The 20,735-nt window shown below is 54.9% G+C and overlaps 1 protein-coding gene across 1 annotated transcript in view; it reads left to right on the plus strand.

Annotated features, from left to right (window-relative positions):
* ZC3H4 (zinc finger CCCH-type containing 4) overlaps positions 1-4,677 on the plus strand; it is a 37,619-nt gene extending 32,942 nt beyond the window's left edge. The window contains exons 14-15 of the mRNA XM_090261307.1: positions 1,804-2,055; positions 3,093-4,677. Coding sequence (XP_090117433.1) covers positions 1,804-2,055; positions 3,093-4,597 — 1,757 coding nt within the window. The 3' untranslated portion in view covers positions 4,598-4,677. The remainder of the gene's footprint in view (positions 1-1,803; positions 2,056-3,092) is intronic.
* The last annotated feature ends 16,058 nt before the right edge of the window (positions 4,678-20,735 follow it).

Here is a 20,735-nt window from a genome sequence, read left to right on the forward strand (position 1 = left end):
GAAGTGGGGCCGGCATCTCGGCTCGGAGATGGTGCCATGGGGCCAACGTGATTCCTCTCGTTTACGATGCAAGGCGGGCGGGGGAGGAGGGCGTGCTGCCCGTGGGGCACAGTCACTCTGTGGGCGCTGACGCCGCCCTGACCAGGAAGTTGTGCTGGAGGGAGCCAGGCCACGTGAGAGGCACCTGTATGACAGCCGGGCGGGCCTGTTGTGGGTGTCGGAGCCAGGCAGGCTGTAGGTCGGTGCGAGCGTCTTTGGCGTCCCGATGGTGCCTGAAGCCGCGAGAGCAGGTGTTTGGGGCGAGGAGCAAGGCTTTAGAAAGATGAGTGACATGTTCCCAAGTGAGAAGAGTGGGCTGCTTGAGGGGGTGAGTTGCTTCCGGCAGTCCCCTCCCACCTTTAAAAATGTATATTAAATGTGCCTGCCCGGCCGGAGGGCTGGGAGCAGAAGGAAAGCCAGTGTGTTCAGCCGTCAGCAGCTCGCAGCCCGAGAGGAGTCCATGTCCGTCCCTGTGTCGGGGAGTGTGCCCTTTCAGAGGCACCGTTCGGTGGTGGCAGTACCCAGCAGGTGCTCCAGTAACGCTCCCTTCCATGTCACGCGTGGTAATGCGGGCAAGCTGCCCTCAGCCCTTAGCTTCGGCTTGCACCAGTTTAGCCTTGGGGAGAATTGGTTTCACTATTTCGCTGAAAGTCACAGGACCTAGCCGTGACGTTGTGAGGCCTTCCTGCGCTCACACGTGCACAACCGCTGAGCGAGTCACGGGAGGAAAAGCTGTGCGCAGTGGCCCTGGGCCTGTTCACCACGTGTCCCCAGCCTGAGCTGGGGTGCGGCCTGTCGGGCTTGCCCATCAAGATCGTATGTTACAAAGTTCAGGGGCTTAGAAGACGGTGGTGATCTTTCACCTTTTGCTCTATGCTTTCCATGTGAAATATTACCCATTTAATAGTTTGAATCCTATACAGTTAATTTGAATGACATTTCAGATTCCCTGTCTTGATAGTACTGGACACATTTCAGTCCCTCACCAGGCCCGTGAGGACGGTGGCGGCTGTATGGCCCACTTCATCCTTGCAGAACGTTCTGTGGGGGAGCACTAACTAGACATTTTCCGTCCCTGGGAGTGGGAGACACACACGTACATGCATGCACACGGTCTCCAGGTCCCTTGTCCCCGCCCAGCCGGGCTGTGTCCCTTCCCCAAGTACAGCAGCTCAGAAGCCCAGAGGGAAGGCGGAGGGGAATCACCCTCAGCTTCTGGGTTGATGCGCCAGTAGCAACGTTTTGGTGTATTTCCTTCCTTCTTTACTGGGCTCATTCCCAGTGGCTGAAACAACGTGCTACAGTGTTTTTCTTCATTGTTACAAACCATAGAACTAGTGTTCATGGCAAATAATTAAAGCAGGTCAGAGTGTGTGTAGTAAAAAGTGAAAAGATCTCTCTGCTCCTCTGTTACCCCGAATCTCATTCCCAAAGAGACTGTTTTCTGTCTGTCTTTCCAAAGCCTCTTCTTTGCATTTGATAAACATCCTTTGGTGTTCCGTCCTGTTTTCACGTCATGAGCATTTGCCCGTGTCACTGACCCTCACTGTGAACCTCATTCCCATCCTGGCTGCACCCTCGGCTAGCCTGCCCCACCCCGCGGTGGGGCTCCCGTGGGGGCCCCGGGAGGGCAGGGCGGGTGGGCTGCGCATCCCCACGCATCGCCATCGCCTTGGGGCGGTTCTCCAGCTGAGGGCTGCGCGGGCCGGAGCGGGCGCCTCGAGGCCCTTCCCGACACGAGCCCTCGGTTCTTCCCTGCCACAGAGGACTACGGGCACTACGAAGAGCTGCCGGGGGAGCCTGGGGAGCACCTCTTCCCCGAGCACCCTCTGGAGCCCGACAGCTTCTCTGAGGGAGGGCTCCCAGGCCGGCCGAAGCCGGGCGCCGGTGTCCCCGACTTCCTGCCCTCAGCCCAGAGGGCCCTGTACCTGCGGATCCAGCAGAAGCAGCAGGAGGAGGAGGAGAGAGCGAGGAGGCTGGCTGAGAGCAGCAAGCAGGACCGGGAGAATGAGGAAGGCATGTGTCCTCCCCAGGGGCAGGGGCTTCTCTGACGGGCACAGGCCCCCACCCTGGCCGCCATGCCGGGAGAGGTGGGGACACTCAGATCGGGTTCTGCGCCGTAAAGGAGCCTGTGGCCAGGGAGGACCCCTCTGCCTCGGGCCGTGCAGTCAGGCTGGGGCTGCTGCATGTCCCTGAGGAAACCGAAGTCAGGGCTGCCCTTCTGTGTCTCGGGGGTCAGGAGAGACCCTGACCCCATCACGGATGGGGCTGGAGGAGCTGGTAGGCGTGGACGTGACCAGTAGTGACGCATGGGCACACAGCTGCCAGGTTGTGTGGGCTGCGCAGTGCCCTGGGGCGCCCACAGGGTGAATGGGGCGGACAGTGGTGTTTACGGCCTGACCGCAAGCAAGAGGGGACAGTGGGGTGAGGGGGTAGCCCCCTCTCCTGGTGGCTCTGGTTTTATCTTCCTAGGAGGCTGCATTGGGCTAGTTTCTGTGTCTGTCCACCTGGCCACGCCTCGTAGCCGGTGACTGCCCTTCCCTGGAGCGTGGCAACGTCTCGGGGGCCTCGGGGCAGGTATCTGTGAGCCCCAGGTGCAGGGAGAGCTCAGGCAGCGCTAGCTGCTCACAGGTGGCCACGTGGGGCTGGGGCCTGCCCGGGGTGAGGAGGTGGTGGCAGCCCTAGGCTGGAGGTCAGCCCAGTCCTGGCCCTGCCCCCATCTCGGGGCACCGGTCACCCTCCCTGTTCTCATCTGTTAGGTGGGCCTGTTAATGGCACTGCTTTCCAGGTGGTGGTGAGACTTAACAAGACAAAGCACTTAGGACAGTGACGACACACGGGGAAGCATCCAGAAATGTTAGCCAGGGACCTGCCAGGGTCAGTCCTTGGCCAGCCTGAGCTCCCTGGCTCTTCGTGGCAGCCGCAGGGGACAGGGGTTCTTTCAGAGGAGAAGTGGAGGCGCGTGCCCCGTGGACTGCCGCGGGGCCCCAGAGGGCTGGTGGTGCGTGTGGCGGCCACTCACCCTGTCCCTGCTGCTCTCTGCTCTTTCTCAGGTGACACTGGCAACTGGTACTCAAGTGACGAGGACGAGGGTGGGAGCAGCGTCACCTCCATCCTTAAGACCCTGAGACAGCAGACGTCCAGCCGACCCCAGGCCTCCATCGGGGAGCTGAGCAGCAGTGGGCTCGGAGATCCTCGCCTCCAGAAGGGACACCCCACAGGAGGCCGGCTGGCTGACCCCCGCCTCAGCCGGGACCCCAGGCTCTCCCGCCATGCTGAGGCCTCCAGCGGCACAGGCCCGGGCGACACGGGGCCCTCGGACCCTCGGCTGGCTCGCTCCCTGCCGGCCCCCAAGCCCGAAGGCGGCCTTCATTCCAGTCCCGCAGGCCCCGGCAGCTCCAAGGGATCCGGACCGCCCCTCGCGGAGGAGGAGGAAGGGGAGCGGGCCCTGCGGGAGAAGGCAGCGAACATCCCCCTGGACCCCCTCCCAGGGCACCCGCTGCGGGACCCGCGGTCGCAGCTGCAGCAGTTCAGCCACATCAAGAAGGACGTGACCCTGAGCAGGCCGAGCTTCGCCCGCACTGTGCTCTGGAACCCCGAGGACCTGATTCCCCTGCCCATCCCTAAGCAGGACGTCGTGCCCCCGGTGCCCGCGGCCCTGCAGGCCATGCCTGCCCTGGACCCCCGGCTGCATCGGGCGCCCGCGGCAGGCCCCTCCAACCCCCGGCAGCGCCCGGGCACCTCCGCGGACCCCGGCTCCTCCGGCTCCACCCTGCCTGACTTTGAGCTCCTCTCTCGCATCCTCAAGACTGTCAATGCTACAGGCCCCTCTGCTGCCCCCGGCCCTAGCGACAAGCCCAGTGACCCCCGGGTGCGGAAGGCCCCCACCGACCCTCGGCTGCAGAAACCAGCAGACTCTGCCGCTTCTTCCCGCGCTGCCAAGCCCGGCTCTGCTGAAGCTCCCTCGCCAGCCGCCAGCCCCAGTGGGGAGTCCTCACCCCCAGCCACTGCCCCCTACGACCCCCGAGTGCTGGCGGCCGGCGGGCTGGGCCAGGGCAGCGGGAGTGGGCAGAGCAGCGTGCTGAGCGGCATCAGCCTCTACGACCCCAGGACTCCCAACGCAGGTGGTAAAGCCGCAGAGCCTGCCGCTGACGCGGGGGCCCAGGCCAAGGGCCCCGAGGGCAACGGCAAGAGCTCAGCCGCCAAGGCCAAGGAGCCCCCGTTCGTCCGCAAGTCCGCCCTGGAACAGCCCGAGGCAGGGAAGCCCGGTGTGGACGGGGGCCCGGCCGCAGCCACGGACAGATACAACAGCTACAACCGGCCGCGGCCCAAGGCCGCCGCGGCAGGCACCCCACCGCCGGAGGGCGCCCCGCCCCAGCCCGGCGTGCACAACCTGCCGGTGCCCACCCTCTTCGGGACCGTGAAACAGGCGCCCAAGACGGGCTCCGGGAGCCCGTTCGCTGGCAACAGCCCGGCCCGCGAGGGCGAGCAGGACGCAGGGTCCCTGAAGGATGTTTTTAAAGGCTTTGACCCCACGGCCTCCCCCTTTTGCCAGTAGTGAGTGGTGAGCTGGGACCCGCGCTCCTGGCACCCACCCTCCGGGCGCTGCTTACCCGCAGCAGCCAGAGCTGGGAGCTTGGGGGGTGGGGGGTCTGGGTGTTCTCTCTCTACTTTTCTCCTCTTTTTCTTTTTTTCTTTTGCTCGCTCGCTCTCTAGTAGTACTTTCTTTTGACAACATAAATTGTATATAACCATTTTCAGCTCTGGTCAGTGCTGCAGGGCGCCCGGTTCCTGCCCAGAAAACCTCCTTGTGCACGTGAGCAGTTGCAAGTCCCCAGCTGGCACTCTGCCTGGCTGCCCCGATTTTCAGGGACTCCTTGAAACTGGGGGTACAGGGGGTTTTCTGGGCAGTGTGGCCCCTCGTCCTACCCTGCCCCCAGAACAAAGGGAACACAGCAGGCGTCGAGAAGGCACTGAGCACCCCTCCCCCGCGGTGCATGAGGCGGCGAGTTGGAGCCTCAGCTGGCAGCACCCACTGCCGGGGCAGGGCGGGGGTGACACAGTGTCCAAGAAGGAAAGGAGGCGGCCGGGGCCCTGCTGGGCTGGAAGAAATTAGGCCCTTTCCTGCCGCCATCTCGTCTGGGTTCACGCACAGTCTTTCCACCGCCCTCCGTCCGGAGCCCCCCACCAAGCCTGCGCCCGGGCCCTCACCCGAAGATGGGCCTGGAGGTGGTGGCTGGTGCGGGGCAGCCTCACAGACCCCCGTGTTCCGTCAGTATTAGCTCCTCTCCTGTCCTGTCCTGTCCTGTCGGGCCGCGCCCTTCTCCCCTCCTGCCGGGGGCCGTCCTGGTCCCCAGAAGCTAGGGCGCCTCTGGGGACTGCCCAAGGATCCGTGGCGCGGCTGCCCACCAGGCTTCCGGCAGGAGCCCTGGCTGGTTTTTAGCAAAGTGTTCCCGCCCTCCGCTGTCTTCGCCCTTGCGCCGGATCTTTAGGGCCCGGGGGCTCCTTGTTCGGCTTCTAAGCAACGGGGTCACAGGGTCAGAGGCGTGTCAGGCGGTTGGCCTGGTGGGCACTGCCATACAAAGGGCCTGAGGGAAGGGCTGCAGAGCAGCCGTGGTGGGGCAGGGCTCCGGGGTCCCCTCCAGGGCAGAGGGGGATCGGGAGGCCCCCTGCAGGTGGGGGTGTCCAGCCGAGCAGGGAAGGGAGCAGAGACACCTGCACCCGCAGCCCCAGGACCCCCCTGAGGGCCAGCCCTGTCCACGAGCTCCAGAGGAGGCCCACTCTGCACATGGCCTGGGGGGACCAGGCGAGGCCTGTGTCGCTGGGGTCCCTCCCACCTGTGTGGCAGTCCCTGCTGGCCTCTCCTGCAAGTCTGCTCAGCCACCTCACGGGAGGCCCCCTCTCTGCTTTGCTAACAATGGGGAAACCTGGTGGCCCAGGCCAAGGGCTCTGCCTCCCAGCATCCTGGGGTGGAGGCGCAGGAGGCCACTGTAGCAAACCCCTCTCCCCGGGAACAAACAGCCTAGTTTGGGGCCAGGGGCCAGGGCAGGAGAGGCAGGCCTGCAGGGTCAGTGCATCCTGATCGGGTCTGATCGGGTCGGGTCAGTGTGTCTCTGTGTCTTTTCTGTTTTTGTTTTTTTTTTTAACATGAGCTTTTTTCTTAAGCCACCAGTGTCGGCCTTGAGCGGAGGGCTGCAGCCTCGGCAGCCATTCCACACATGAGACCTCAGTGTGGCGGGATGGGTTTGGTTATTTTTGCCTCAGAATTTTATTTTGTAAAAGCAAATTAAATACTTTTTTTTTAAACGGAGATTTGTGGATGAAATAGAAGGTGGAGCCCTCTTGGATATTCAGCCTAAGAACCTCATGGGACTGTGAATTCACCCAAAACTTTCATTAGCCATCAGGCCAAGCTTTTAAAGAAAAATTGTTCTCTAACCAGGATTGTAACAAAAATGTAAATACTATTTCAGAGTTGAAAGTTGATGGTGCAAATATGTATATAACGTACTGTATTTTTACAATGATCGTCGCATGCCTCTCCCCCCTCCCCCTTTTTGTACTCTGTACCTGTCTTCCAGAAACATCACCTGCCCTTTTCTCCTGTGCTCTCTTAATCCAATAATTGTATTACTGCCATTAAAGGGTGCAGTTATTTTAAAAAGCCTGCGGGTCTCGTGTCTCTCCTGCTCGAGGGCCCAGGGCTGACAGGAAGGGTGGGAGATGCCCTCGGGCAAAGGGGTGAGACCGGCATCTGTCTTCTTAGTGGCCAGCCCCAGGGCGACGGCCGTGATGACACTGTGGGAATGGTGCCTCCAGATGGCCTGGCTGACCGTTCGAGGTCCTGCCTTGGGCCAGTCTCAGTAGAGAGAGTGAGCCGTGACCCCCACAGCCAGATCCTGCCTGCACACCACTCCCAGGACTGGAAGGAACTTGAGCCCTGACCACTAGAGACTGAATAGCCCTTCAAAATTAATACGTGGCCCTGGCCGGGTAGTTCAGTTAGTTGCAAGCGTTGTCCCAACACAAAGGTTGTGGGTTCGATCCCCAGTCAGGGCACATGCCTAGGCTGTGGGTTTGATCCCTGGTCGAGGTGCATATGGAAGACAACCGATCAATGCTTTCTCTCTCTCTCTCTCTCTCTCTCTCTCTTTCTCTCTTTGTCTCTCTCAAGTCAATGCAAACATATCCTCAGGTGAAGACTTTTTTTTTAAAGTATTGCTTTTCTGTGGTAAGAGGGATTTGCAGTAAGAGCAAGTCAGGTAGATGTAGGAAGTAAGTCGCTGACCAGCGTGGTTCACAGGAAATGCCCGACTTGAGGAAACTGACAAGCAGCCCTGTTTCAGTGCAGGCTGGTGAGGAGCTGGGGTGAGCTACCCAGCCCAGGCTTGGGGCGGGGGGGAGGTGGCGAACAGAGGGTGAGGAACGAGTGAGCAGGAACACCTGTTCAGAGACCATGTTAGACTTCCGCTGAAGGAATGAAAGAACGGCCTGAGTAAGCACTGCCCTGTGGGTGACGCAATCTGACCCCGTCCTTCCCTACACACTCTTGAGTTGTCCTGCTACAAAAGGTAGTCATTTTTTATCTCTTTGGTCCCCTGTTGTATCCACAGTTGTTGGAACCATTCCTGGCATCTGGTAAGCTGTTTGTTTTTTTCCCCCCAATTTATTGATTTTTGGAAGAGAGAGAAAAATCAGGTTGTTCTACTCGTTTATGCATTCATCGGTTGCTTCTTGTACGTGCCCTGCCCAGAGATCAAACCCACATCCTTGGTGTATCGGGACGATGCTCTAACCACCTGAGCTACCTGGCCGGGACCTGGTGAGCTCTTGATAAAAATATATTCTTGAAAAACAATTAAATTGAGATATAGTTGACCCATAACACTGTATAAGTTTAAGCTGTACCATGTGTCGATTTGCTCCATGTTGATATATCTAATTACAGCTATATATTGCTGCATGATTACCAAGGTAGCCATAAGGTCACATACTTATCATCTCTTTCTTGTGGCGAATACAAATACATCCACTGGAAAAGGACATCGATGCCTGGTCAGACGCTGGCGTTGGGCGGGGTGGGGCTGGAGCATTAGTGTTTTGTTACAGCTCCAGACAGATTCGCAGCAGAACCACCGATCTAATCCTGAGGGCAGCGGCATCCAGCCAGCCTTCAGATCTGTCTCTTTAAGGAGGATTTGTTTCCTATGGCCTGACCCTTCCTGGTACTCACATTCCGGTCCCCACTCCCCTCACCCTTTCACTAGCCAAGAATGTGAGCAATGTGTCAGAAATACTTTCAGTTCCCACTTAATCTCCTTTAATGCTTAGCATTTATTGCCAGCAGGCAGGCTCTCTATTCCAGCCGGTTTGAGCTTCCTCCCCCAATTTAACCCCATCCTTGGCTCTCTAGCCTGTTGGTCCCCTTCATAAAATGCGAGCTCTTTTCTGCAAGAGATGAAGGGGCAGAAGTCAAGGGGCCTGGGCCCACGGGATGGAGAACTGTGGAAGGGTTTAAGGAGAGACATCACTACATACTTAAAACAGCCTGTGGCCCCTGATGGCCATGGCTTAGTGCGTTGAGTGTTGTCCTGGTTTGATTCCCAGTCAGGGCACAGATCTGGGTTGTGGGCCAGGTCCCCAGCTGGCAGCGCGTGAGATGTTTTTCTCTGTCCCATCAACGTCTCTCTTCCTCTTTCTCCCTCCCTTCTCCTCTCTCTCTAAAAATAAATAAGTAAAATCTTTAAAATAATAAATAACAAATAAAATACAAAGCCTTCACCACGGCCCACAGGACCTCCACAGCTCCCCGCCCGCATTTCCCCTCTGACTGCCCTCCTGCCACTCCACCTCGCTCAGTCCTCGCCAACCACACTGGCCTCCCGGCTACTCCCCACCTTCAGGGGAGGTAGCTAAACGACACGAGGAAGAAGGGGAATAATCTCCTAAGTGATGCCCAATAAATAGGGCAACTGACCTGAGAAAAAAACGGGGTGCTGATTTCAACAGGACATCACGAGCAAAACACACAACTACAGCGTGCGGGCCTGCTTTGGGTCCCGATTGGAACGAACCAGCTGTCAAAGGCAGTTTTGAGACTATCGGGGAACCTTACATATGCACAGGGTCTCAGGTAATGTCAAGGAATTACCGCTACTTTTGCAAGATGCGATAAGAACGTGGTGGATATGTAGGGAAATACCCACATTTGTAGAGATCCACACTGAAGGATGAACACATGAAGCGACACAGGCCTGGGATTTGCTTGAAACCTCCTAAGAACAGAACGGCAAGGGGCAGAGACAGAGGCCACAAACTTGGCGCACTACCAGTAACTGCTGAATCCCGGTGGCAGGCATTGGCAGTTCATGCTACCATTCCCGCTATTATTGTGTGTTTGAACCAGTGACAGATAGAAAGGGACAGAACTCAGATCAAAGGACACGCAGTCCCCACACACACGCTCAGCACAAATGCACCCACATTCTCAGTGCAGGGACACGGACAGCCCGGTCGGGAGGACCCCGTAGTCGCTCCTGCCTGCCCAGGAAGAGCCCAGACCTACAGCTTCTAGCTCTAGCCACAGGAGGAGAGAACTTACTCACTCCTGTGGCTGCCTGTCTGAGACGAGAGCCAGTTGCTGTTATTCAGTCATGGCATCCACTTCCCCTGCTTTGAGACGCTTCTTTTTATTCATTTTTATGACTCACTGCCAGTATGAAAAACAATTCTCACCCCCACCCCCCACCCACCCCACGACTAAAAAGAAAAACATACGCCCATGCTGGGAGCTGTTGGGTTGTCCCTGAGAAAATGCTTTAATAGCAAGGCTTTTGCCCAGTGATATCAAACGTAACATATGTAAAGTGTGTTTCTTAATGAACGCTCCCACCAAAGAATATAAAGCCATACTTATCCCCGTGCAAACCCCACTCGGTGAGCAACCAGAGTCCCCAGGTGGCCCGTCTGGACCACGCTCGGAAGAGCCACACTGAGGCTGTCCGGGGCCGCTGAGAGGCAGACCCACCACTGTTACATGGCGAGCAGCCGGTCTCCCGGACCGGGCTTCTGGCCTGAGCCAGCGAGAAGGGAAGCAGGGGCAGAACACCAGCGCTCCCCGGGGCACCCGACTGTTTCCACTGGGACATCAGCTACAGCAACACCTGGGCCCAGGCGCCTGCCCGGAGCTGGCAAAGTATTAACCGCACATGCCTGGCCCTAGGATTTCTGTTCAGGAGTCCCTGTTCAGGGCACATGCACACCTCACGGTGGGGGAGAAGCTGCTCTACAGAGAACCAGCTAGGGCCGCGAAAAATAACTGATGAGAGGTTCCTTGTGATTGCTCCAATGACATATAGCAAGCAGCTGACTTGCCCCTCGGGTAGAAAAGGCACTAAGTTCCATCCACATGGGGCAGCAGTCCTGACTTCACAAGAAACCACACATGAAGAGAAAAGAAAAGAAAAGAATTCACACGCGAGGCTCTCGGACTCACCACCACATTCAGCAGTCCTCCACAGGGCCCGATATCCGGCTGCCACAACCCCGAGATGTGTCTGTATCGGTGGAGCACTACAGGAAGAGACAAAGCGGGTCTTCATTTTAGAGCCAGCCAGTCTTCACTTGACAGTGCATCAGGGGACAGGGCAGGAGGGGGAAGACAGGACTATGAAGAAATTACAAAGGCTTGTAACAGCCTTGCATACAAGGAATTCAGCAAAGCTTACCTACAAAAGTTCCTAAAGAATTCTAAGAATGAAAACGTCTTTGAAAAGCATAGTAAAACAGACAACGGAGTCCTTTGGAAACCCAGCCTCAGTGTGAGCAGCTCCAATGACAGGGAACTGCTGTCTTGCAAGACATGGACTGAGCTGAGCGCCTTTGTGAAATGACGAGCCTCGCGTCCGTTTACACAGCTGAGGGGGCACAGGAGTCCTTAAGAGGTGGCGGCAGAGCCCACAATGTCATGGCACTGTACACTAAGAATTAAGTTGGGTCTTCTCTCTTTTTTTAAAAACATCGCACTTCCCCACCTGATTTCAAAAGCAAGGCTACCGTATTCACTGAAGACGACTGGAGAGAAGGAAACCCAGTGCCAACCTGAAATCTCACTAGAGAGAGGACCAGCTGCAGTAAACCTTTTGGAAAATGTCCTTCACTTCAGTTTTCCTCTGCCTTTGCACACGTACTTGTTCGGTGAATAGCTGACTGAATTAATGGGCAACCAACTCACGTAAAGCCCTGACTGCCAGGCGTAGGGTCTCGGGTCTCTGTGCAGGCACTGTGTGGTAGGTAACGTCGTGTACCAACTGGACTGGACCACAGGGTGCCTAGACACTTGGTCAAACATGATTGCACATGCGCCTGGGAAGGTGCTTCTGGCTGAGGTTAACACTTATACCGGCGGACTGAGTAAAGCCGACCGCTCTCCCCACTGGGGTGGGCCTCGTCCAGTCAGGTGGAGACCTGAGTGCAAGGCTGATCTCCCACCAGTAAGAGGGAACCCCTCCTGCCTGGCTGCAAGAGCTGAGACATGGCTTCTCTAACTACAACAAGATAATAACCCTCCTGTGAATGAGGGGGGATTTCCTCCTCCTGCCTGACAGCCTTGAGGTGCACACTGGCTGAAAGTGGCCTGTCCAGCCTCACTGTATACCAAACTCCTTCTATCTACTAGAGCAATTTGGAGCACTGCCAGGATTCTAGGTTAGAACCTCAAAGCCAGAGCCCTACAGGTAGTTATTTTCAAGTTCAAAATGCACTTCAACAGTCACCATCAATTTGCACACAGGGACACGTGGTAGGTATGTCATAAGGACAACACATCGCCCCATGATGCTTCCAACTTCTTACACACACAGATTAGTAAGATAACACATGGCCTGATATGGAGAAAAAGAAACACAAGTGATACTGCAAAAGCCACTAATCTGAGGCCACAAAGCTCCTGACAGTCCCAATCTGCAGCCTCAGGTGACGCTGACTTGCTTCTCTCTAGGACAGCGGCGTGCACTCGGTCAAGACTGTGGATCCTTTCTGGTCCAGCAGAACACGGCCTAGAGGCTTTGAGAAGACCAGGGGGACACAGGCCCTCAGTAGCTCCAGGGACGGAGCGAACGGAGGAGGAAGGAACAGTGCAAGGTCCCAGGCACCTCGCAAACCAATCGTCACAGCGCTTCTCTGGAACGTCTGGGTAACAACAGAGAAGAAATTCCAAGCTGCACTGCATCAGAACATTTTAGGAGCACTGGGATACTGGGGCGTAGAGAGGTTTGAAATTAGGGTTGAAATGACTGTTTTTTCCCTCAAATATTTTATTTATTTAGTTTTAGAGAGAGGGGAAGGGAGGGAGAAAGAGAGGGAGAGAAACATCCATCTGTGCTTGCCTCTCATGCACGCCCGATGGGGACCTGCCTCGCAACCCAGGCCTGTGCCCTCACTGGAAATTGAACGGGCCACCCTCTGGTCCACAGGCCAGCGCTCAATCCACTGAGCCATGCCAGCCATGGCTCTCTTTTCACACATTATATATTTTTTCCTCATACTCATGGAGGCAAGAGACCACTCAGTTTAAATATGTCCACAGAGAAATGCAGCCAATGCTTACCCACATCGTATTTTCATTATGTTTTCTGGATCTTCCTAATTTCCTACAACACAATGACTACTCCATTTTTATAACTACACCCAAAGCTCAGAGAGGACAGCAATCTCCAGTTAGAACGGTGCCTTCTAAGCTGTTGGCTATCAGCAGCTGGGGGACATCATAACACGTGGCTAAAGTCCAGAGGCCCTGGAAGGCGTGGTGAAAAGTCTGGACTCACGATACATTCTTACAAGCTACAGAAAACGTCCGACCACAACACACGCCCAACACAACTCTAGGCACTTCCTAGCTCCCAGCCCCTGAGCCTCCCTCCCACACGTGGGTCACAATTCCATTCTCGGTCTTGGCTATCAGTTCCAGATACACTGTTGTTCTAGAAGAATCCCGTGGCAAATGTATGACATAATGACCCTCTAAGTGCTTGTCCACTGCATTTAAAAGCCCGTGCCAGGCTGTTCCCGTCAGCACAGCCATGGCGATTGATCGACAACTCTCATTAAGAAGTGCTACGTCATGTTCTCTGCCACAGGCCTGGAGAAGCCACCGTGGCTCACTGACTGCCAAGCAGAGCGAGAGCGGGGCCGTCTAAGACAGAATGTTCTAGAGAGGCTGCTTCCAACAGGTTTTGGAGGAGAACACAATTCATGCCTTCAGATTTGGCCCACCTCACCCCCTGTGGCCCGGCTCCTCCTGGCCGCTTATACACACTCCTGACGAGCCCCCTCGCCACTGGTCTTCACTCAGGCAGCTCAGCTCTGGGCCCGACGACACAAGCACTGTGGGCTGTGCACAGCGCTCAGACACTGCCCCCAGCACGCCCACCAGTCCTGGCGTCTCCACACTGACTCCTGGGGGGTTCCCTGCAGTAAGTAAAATGGGACAAGCGAGCTCGTCAGCCGCACGTCCAGAGCCTGGCAGGGCTTAGTAGAAACGCCACAGATGACTCTATTCCTTGTGTTCCGAGTAGGTTTTATTAGAAACCGTGCCCTTATAAGACTCAGAAGTGGGTCTCGTCCACACAGGCGATGCCGACACAGGGCCCACTCAGCGGGGCTGAGGTAATCAGCAGCAGCGGGTCCCTGCAAGCAGATATTTTTAACATCTTTCTTGACAACTGAAATTCACACTCTGCATCTCAGCTCAACCTAATAAAAACTGGAGATAGCCTTAATCACCATGGAATATGGCTTAGGAAAAGTTCCAGAGCCCAAGTAATGTCCATCAAGAGGAATCCGGTTCTAAATAATTAACTCTTTCTACGGCGTTTTGTCTCACGTGCATGTGGGTACAGGTACGCAATTTCTTCAGATTCACATATGCTGTCTAAACGCAAGTGACTACTGAAGCCTAGGACAAACCACTTACACTACCTTTTGGAATACAAGGGCTTTAGGGCTTCGACTCTGTTCTCTCCGCTCGGCCTTAATAAATAATAGGTGCTAAGGTATGCATCAGAGCGATCGTGCTGGTACTACCCAAAAACACAAAAGATGCTGCAGAAACCTGGCCCAGCCCACCGCTCAGGTACGACGCTGGTTACGGCCAACCCACAGGGAACGCTGCGGAAAGGTGAAAAGACAGCACAAGCCAAGGGCAGCTGGCTCTTAGGACCAAAGCGTCCGCGTGCCGTGAGTCAGAGGTCCCTCTCCATGCAGCTTCTCTTCTCACCATGCTGCCCTGCCAAAGCCAAAGCAGCAGGAGGTACATACGGCAGGTGTACGCATCTCTGTACCTGATGTGCTCGTAACTGGGAGGAATTTTCACGAAACGTCCTGACCTCACGCGAGGGTTTACACCTGAACAGACACAGCAGGGAAAGGGCTAAGGATGGTTCCACTTTCACGATGGTATAAATAGTTTTCATATGACTCAACACCCTTTCCCTCTCTGCCATCGCACTCAATCCCTGGTACCTTGGGAGGCAAGCACTTGTCAAAAATGAGAGGCCTGGCTGGAAAGAAAATGTGCTAGATCTTCATTTTAATCAACAGATTCACACCAGAAACTCATGAGGGAGGGCAATCTTGGGACACTCTCTTCCTGTCCCTGTCATGGATCCATGGAGCTCACAGCAGAGGGCGCAGCCTGTGGGCATTTAGAGTGGCTCTTTTGGGAACCCTTGTGCCCCGGCTAAGATATCCAGCTTGTATAATGTATGCCTAGTATTTTCCTCTGCTTGTGCTCGTTCTGCTGTTGAGTATGGAGGATGTCTGCCAGCTCCTAACTCAGACCCTTCGCTTCTGAATCAAGGCTGGCTCACGCTCCCACCTATGCCAGGGAATAAGGGTGAGTTGCCTTCAAAAGCAAACTCACAAAAATATGCTCCTGCATTGTGAAACCTGCTTTCGTTGGGGGCAGATTAAACACTTTAGGATACCAAATGAAGATAATATAAATTATTCTCTGAATTTCCCAACCGTTTTCAAGGGGTCAAGAATAACCAGTCAAAAGAAACCTCCAGATAGCCTCCTTTGTCTGCCCACATCCCCGCACGCACGTGTGTGTGTTCACCTCGTCATGGCCCTTGTCCCCAGTCTGTTGCTCACATCCTGACCTACCCCTGACCACACCAGTTCCTGCTCCCCAGAAGTCCCTACCCACCTACGGAGAAGATTGTTCTTTGACGTGACTGTGTCTGTCCCACAGGTTGGACCTGAGCCAGAATGGAGGCTCATTTCTGCAAACACCTCTCAGAGACTGGATGATCAGAAATGATCTTCATTTAGATTTAAATCGGCATCCTCCATAGTCTCCTGCTGTGTACTGGTTCCCAGAACAGGTGCTTGTCCCACCCGGGCCAAACATGTAATTACCTATACCTGGCTGCACTCATGTACTAGTACCTGTGACTTTCACCCCTCTTTCCTATTTAATTCTTTGGTGCTTGCCAAGTGGTGTGGGGATCCATTTCATTCTTCAGCTGCCCCAGACATACCTCATATGTAAGTTTGGCCAGCCTCTGCTTCAGTCTGCTCCCTGCTCTCCCTTACAGAGGTAGATTTTCCTATCTCACGGCTTTTCCCTGGGTCTGCGTGCACAAACACCAGCTACCTGCCCGACCCCCTACACCCACAGCCAAGACGTGCTCTGCAGGGGCCTTATTGACCACATATGCTGTCCTCTGGGGGTCACAGCCTGTAATGCCTGGGACACGTGAGCACCTGCCTCCCTCTACGATGCTATTTGGAGTGCTCGCACTCTTTTTTCCTTTTTGAAGATTTTATTTATTTACTTTCAGAGGGAGGGGAAGGAGGGAGACAGGGATGTGAGAGAGAAACACTGATTGGTTGCCTCTCACATGCCCCCAACTGGGGACCTGGCCTGCAACACACGCATGTGCTCTGACTGGGAATCGCACTGGCGACCCTTCAGTTTGCAGGCCGATGTTCAATCCATTGGGCCACACCGGCCACGGATGAGAGCTCACCACGCTTGGACAACCATCTCCATGCTGCTCTAAGATGACATCATCAAATAGCCTCACAACACTCAAAAAGCAGTTATCAAAGAGAAGAACTGGTCATATTACTCATAAAAGCCAGCTGGTCGTCCCTAAGAGTCACACAACTTTTCTTGAGTGTGTGTACACAGGGACTGGTGTAGCGAGCTTGGTTCTAACTCTAAAGAGATTTAACACACTGAGCTATGGACAAATAACAGAGGAACTGAGGGTACAGCCAGGACCACGCGGGCTCCCACAGGATAAAGGCGGGGAGGGCACCGGCGGAGCACCAGCTTCCTGCCCCTGAAATTCTGGGCTTTAGAGGAATCACAGAAGCGTTGTTCTCGCCCATGAGACGAGAGGACAGCAAGGGTTACATTTCCAGGAGAGATGACCACTCGGGCCTCCCCAACACACTTCCTCTGGAGGGACACACGTCTCCTGGGTTGGTGAGATGTGAAGCAGGGGCAAGACAAGAAACTAAAGTCTGGACGTGCACAAGGCAGGAGGATCGGAAGATCCTGAGCAGATCGGCCTTGCGGTGGGACCCGCAGTCAGGGGGGACAGCAGCGCAGGAGGCAGCAGCCAGCATGAGAATCATTCTGAGGGCAAGGGTGAAGCCCAAGGACCACAGGAGCAGGGGGAGGGGATGCTAGGAGCTGGAAGAACTGCAGAGGAAATGTGGCAGGGCAGACGGGTCCCGACAACAGCCTGAGGTTCCCTGAGGCAGACAGGAGGGGGCAAGAGCTTGGAGCGCACAGCTGAGCCACCCAGAATGGCGCATGGACGTGGAAGGCCCATGAAGAACTTACAGTCGTTTGACAGGAAATCGCCCCAAATGTCACCAAATCCCAACCCAGAAACACTAGCCAATACAGCACTCCAAAATGGCCATGTGATCACAGCGTGGAGAGTCTCTGGTGCGATGCGGAAGCAACAAGACAATGAAATCGGCCCAGCTATAGGGACTGAACGTATCTCCCTACAGAGTCAGCTGCTCTGCAGGAATGCCACGCTCTACCTGTGCTGGTGGCGCAGCCACGTGAAGGAGGGGCACCTCACAAGGGGAGTCTCAGAGGAACAGACCCACGGAAATGACTGAATACATAAAGGCACCAACTAGCCCCCAGACCGGGAAGAAAGCCGGAGTGCTTCAGCGGCCAGTCAGCAGCCTGGCCCACAGCGAAGCCCCACCGCCCTGCCTGCCTACTTCTCCGTCCCCAACCACACATGTTTCCATGGAGGAGCGCGGCCCTCAGTTCCTGGGGGAGGTACTTGGTAAGAGGACATCACCTGCTCCGCTTTCAATTGACAACAGGGTAGGAAGCGCTAAAGCAAGTAATAACCACAATCTTCCGAGACGGGCTTAAGGGGAACGATGGTCCTTTTCAGAGAGGTGAACAGGTCAACTTCGGGCCCAAGAGAACGGGGTCGCCACGACTTTCTTACTCTGTTCTTTCATCCCCAGTCCTGGGTGCTAATGATGCACGCCACACCCAACAAGGGGGTGAGTGAGCAGGCTGATCCCTGTGACCCCGCTGCTCCTGGGCGACATCAGCCTTAACAGGAGCCTTCGCAGCCCCCTCCAAAGGGGCACAGAGGAAAGGCTGGCTGGGGAGGCATTTGGGGCTCGGGACACTTGGTGCACTCACGGAGTGTTGCTCACGACTCTACAAAGTAACAGAGCAAAGGACAGAAATGGCGGGCTGGGGGACTGGGAGGCTGGGAGAGGGGCAACACATGGAGAGAAAACTGAAGGAAAGACCACCACAGGGCTGGAGCCGGATGCTGGGCTGGAGTGGGGAGCGGGCCCACAGGCAGCCCCGTTAGCTGAGGGCCTCAGCGGGAGGCTCACGGATGCATTTCTCACTTCCTATCCGCCATCCGCGCATCCAGTCAGGCTGTCGGCCCAGAAACCAAAAGAACGGACCCCTGCAAGCACCCCAGAGCTTCTTCCTAGGGCAGACAAGTTTCTCACATCTAAAGAAGTGGATACCTAATATCCTCTGACGGGATGAAAAGTAAGGGTACAGACACGCCTAGAAAAGTGAGAAGAGAGCCACCCACCCAGTTTGGGCACTGTGACTACCAGTGCTGGCTTTAAAACATCAATCATAACATTAAGATTAAGGTGTCTAAAAATTACACTGAATTTTGGGACAAATTACTTCATTATCCATCGTTGATGCTCATGCTGTCTGGACTTAGAACAAAGTTAATCATGGATCATATTAATTTAGGCTTTGCAAAGATGTCTTGACAAGACAGACCAATGATCTCCAGCTTCTACAAGTTTTCACAAAAACCACGCTCTGGAAAAAGAAACATTTGCTAAGCAACACAGTAAAGAAATCAGAACGAAAAGGAAACAAACTGCTAGAAGGCAGAGAATTTGCTTCCTCTGTCTGGTTTCTTTCACTTCACGTAACCCCCTCGAGGCCTATATCCCCACTGTCCCAGATGGCTGCATTCCGTTCCTTCTCCTACTTGAGTAACGTGCCACTTTAAAAGGACATCTCACGTCTTCTGTACCCGCTCATCCACTGACGGACCCAGGTTCTTTCCACACCTCGGCTCTGCTGAATAATGCTGCAACAAACCGGGAGGTGCACATAGCTCTTCCAAGTTCTCCTTTCATTTCGTTCCAAGAAATTCCCAGACCTGGAATTGCTACGTCATAGAATGTTGAGGAACTGCCATACCGTTTTCTGGAAGAACTGATGGGACTTCACTCAGGGTTGGTACAAGCAGATTAGAAACATGGACGTGAACAAATAAAAAATACAACTTCGGGTACATCCTGACTGTCTCATCCAAGTGTTCAAATGATGGATCAGAAGCACGACTCACGGCCCAAGGGTGGAAACAACCCGAGTGTCCATCAGCCCATGGATGCATCAACAAGATACGGTTTCTATGATCGATATCATCCATCCTATAAAAAGAAGGAAATTCTGGTGCATGCAACAACATGCATGAACCTTGAATCCTTACGCTGACAAAATAAGCCTGAAATAAATGTACAGACACTATAGGATTCCACCGATACGGGTTCCCTACAGTAGTCAAGCTCCTACGGACAGGAGGCGCAAGGGTGGCTGGCTACCAGGACCAGGGGGAGACGGATAAAAGTTCATCTTTGTTGGGTGCAGAGTCTCAGTTTGGGAAGACGACAAAGTTCTGCGGATGGACGGCGGTGACTGTAGCACAAGGTGCATGCGTTCGATACCCGCGAATTTAACCTCTGTTGTGGTTAAAACGGTAAACTGAGTATGTTATTTCACCACAATAAGAAAGCAAGGGAGGGAGGGAGGGAGGATAAACAAAAGGAAGTAAAGGGTTCCGTGCCCAGGAAAACAGGAGAGCTGTGAGGCTGGCAGGTGGTTCAGAAACAGCATCCGCTGACCCTGCGGCGTAACGGGTTGGTCGGTACCTTTTCTGCATCTGCCCTCCCCACCTGCACAGGGAACATTCTGTTCTGTCTTCAACTGGAGACCTTTCCACTTAAGTCTTCCTGTGTGGGTGACATTTCATTCATAGGGTACCTGAGCGGTAGTGAAATGTCTGACTCAAGAGTGAAACACAGGCTGAAAACGTGGATATGTGGACGAGAGTTCCTTCCCTGGACTTGAGGGGCAGGCTTTGGGTGCTTCATGGACTCCCTCAAATCGTAGACACCGTCTGAAGCATGTGAGTGCATGTGCGGCTTTCTAGGATTTTAGGTTCTCACAACGTCTCTTGGAATGAAAGCTGCCTGAGGGTTGAGGATGCGTTTCCCCTGCTTCCAAATCCTGAACATCGTTTCCTGAGACATCGAGCGTCGCCAAAACCTGTGTTTGCTGGTGCTGTGCTTGTCGTTTTCCAAAGTGCCTGTACCGCGCTCAACTGATTATTTTAATAAGATCAACTCATTCAATATTGTACAAGGGAAGAGCTGGGAAGAGAGAAAGAGAGGAAGACAGGGAGAGAAACCGATGTGTGAGAGAGGCAAAGACCGCTTGCACAGGGCCCCAGACGGGGACCAGCCTGCGACCCAGGCAGGTGCCCTGACCGGGAATCACACGGGTGAAACTGTCGCTTGCAGGATCAATGCTCAATGCAACGAGCCAGGCAGGTCAGCGCACCAAATTCGCCGTTTGAAACTAAATTGTCACTTGGCAGGGCCACGGACCCAGGAACTTTTTTACACTTTTACCCCGCTCTTGAAAGGTCTTAGTATTTCTGCTTTACCTCCCTCTCCCGCCAGGCAACACTCTGAAATGGAAATGGGAGAGAAGACCTGCCAACCCAGTTCAAGCTCAGAATGGAGACAACAGCGCACTGGCTGGGGACGAGGTAAAGAGCGATGCTGACACTGGAGGACAGCTCTGGAGGCTGGTCTGAGCTTGTAGGGTCAGCAGCAGGAGACACTGTTTACCCTGACCGTCAGGAGAAGTAAGTGCATGCGTGGCACTTACATGGATTCTATGTATGGCAGGTACATATGTGTGTTTGAGTCTTTCAAACTGGTGGCCGGGTGGGAATAACCGATGACATCAGAGGCTTCCGAACCTCCTGATTGGGAGGATCCATTCCGTGGCGCTAGGCAGCCCAGGTGGGCAACTACTTCTGTGATCGCCCACATTTACGGAAGGAGAACAAGGAGCC

Source organism: Furipterus horrens, unplaced genomic scaffold (assembly GCF_987537825.1).
Source record: "Furipterus horrens unplaced genomic scaffold, mFurHor1.1.pri manual_scaffold_13, whole genome shotgun sequence".
Classification (NCBI taxonomy): Eukaryota; Metazoa; Chordata; class Mammalia; order Chiroptera; family Furipteridae; genus Furipterus; species Furipterus horrens.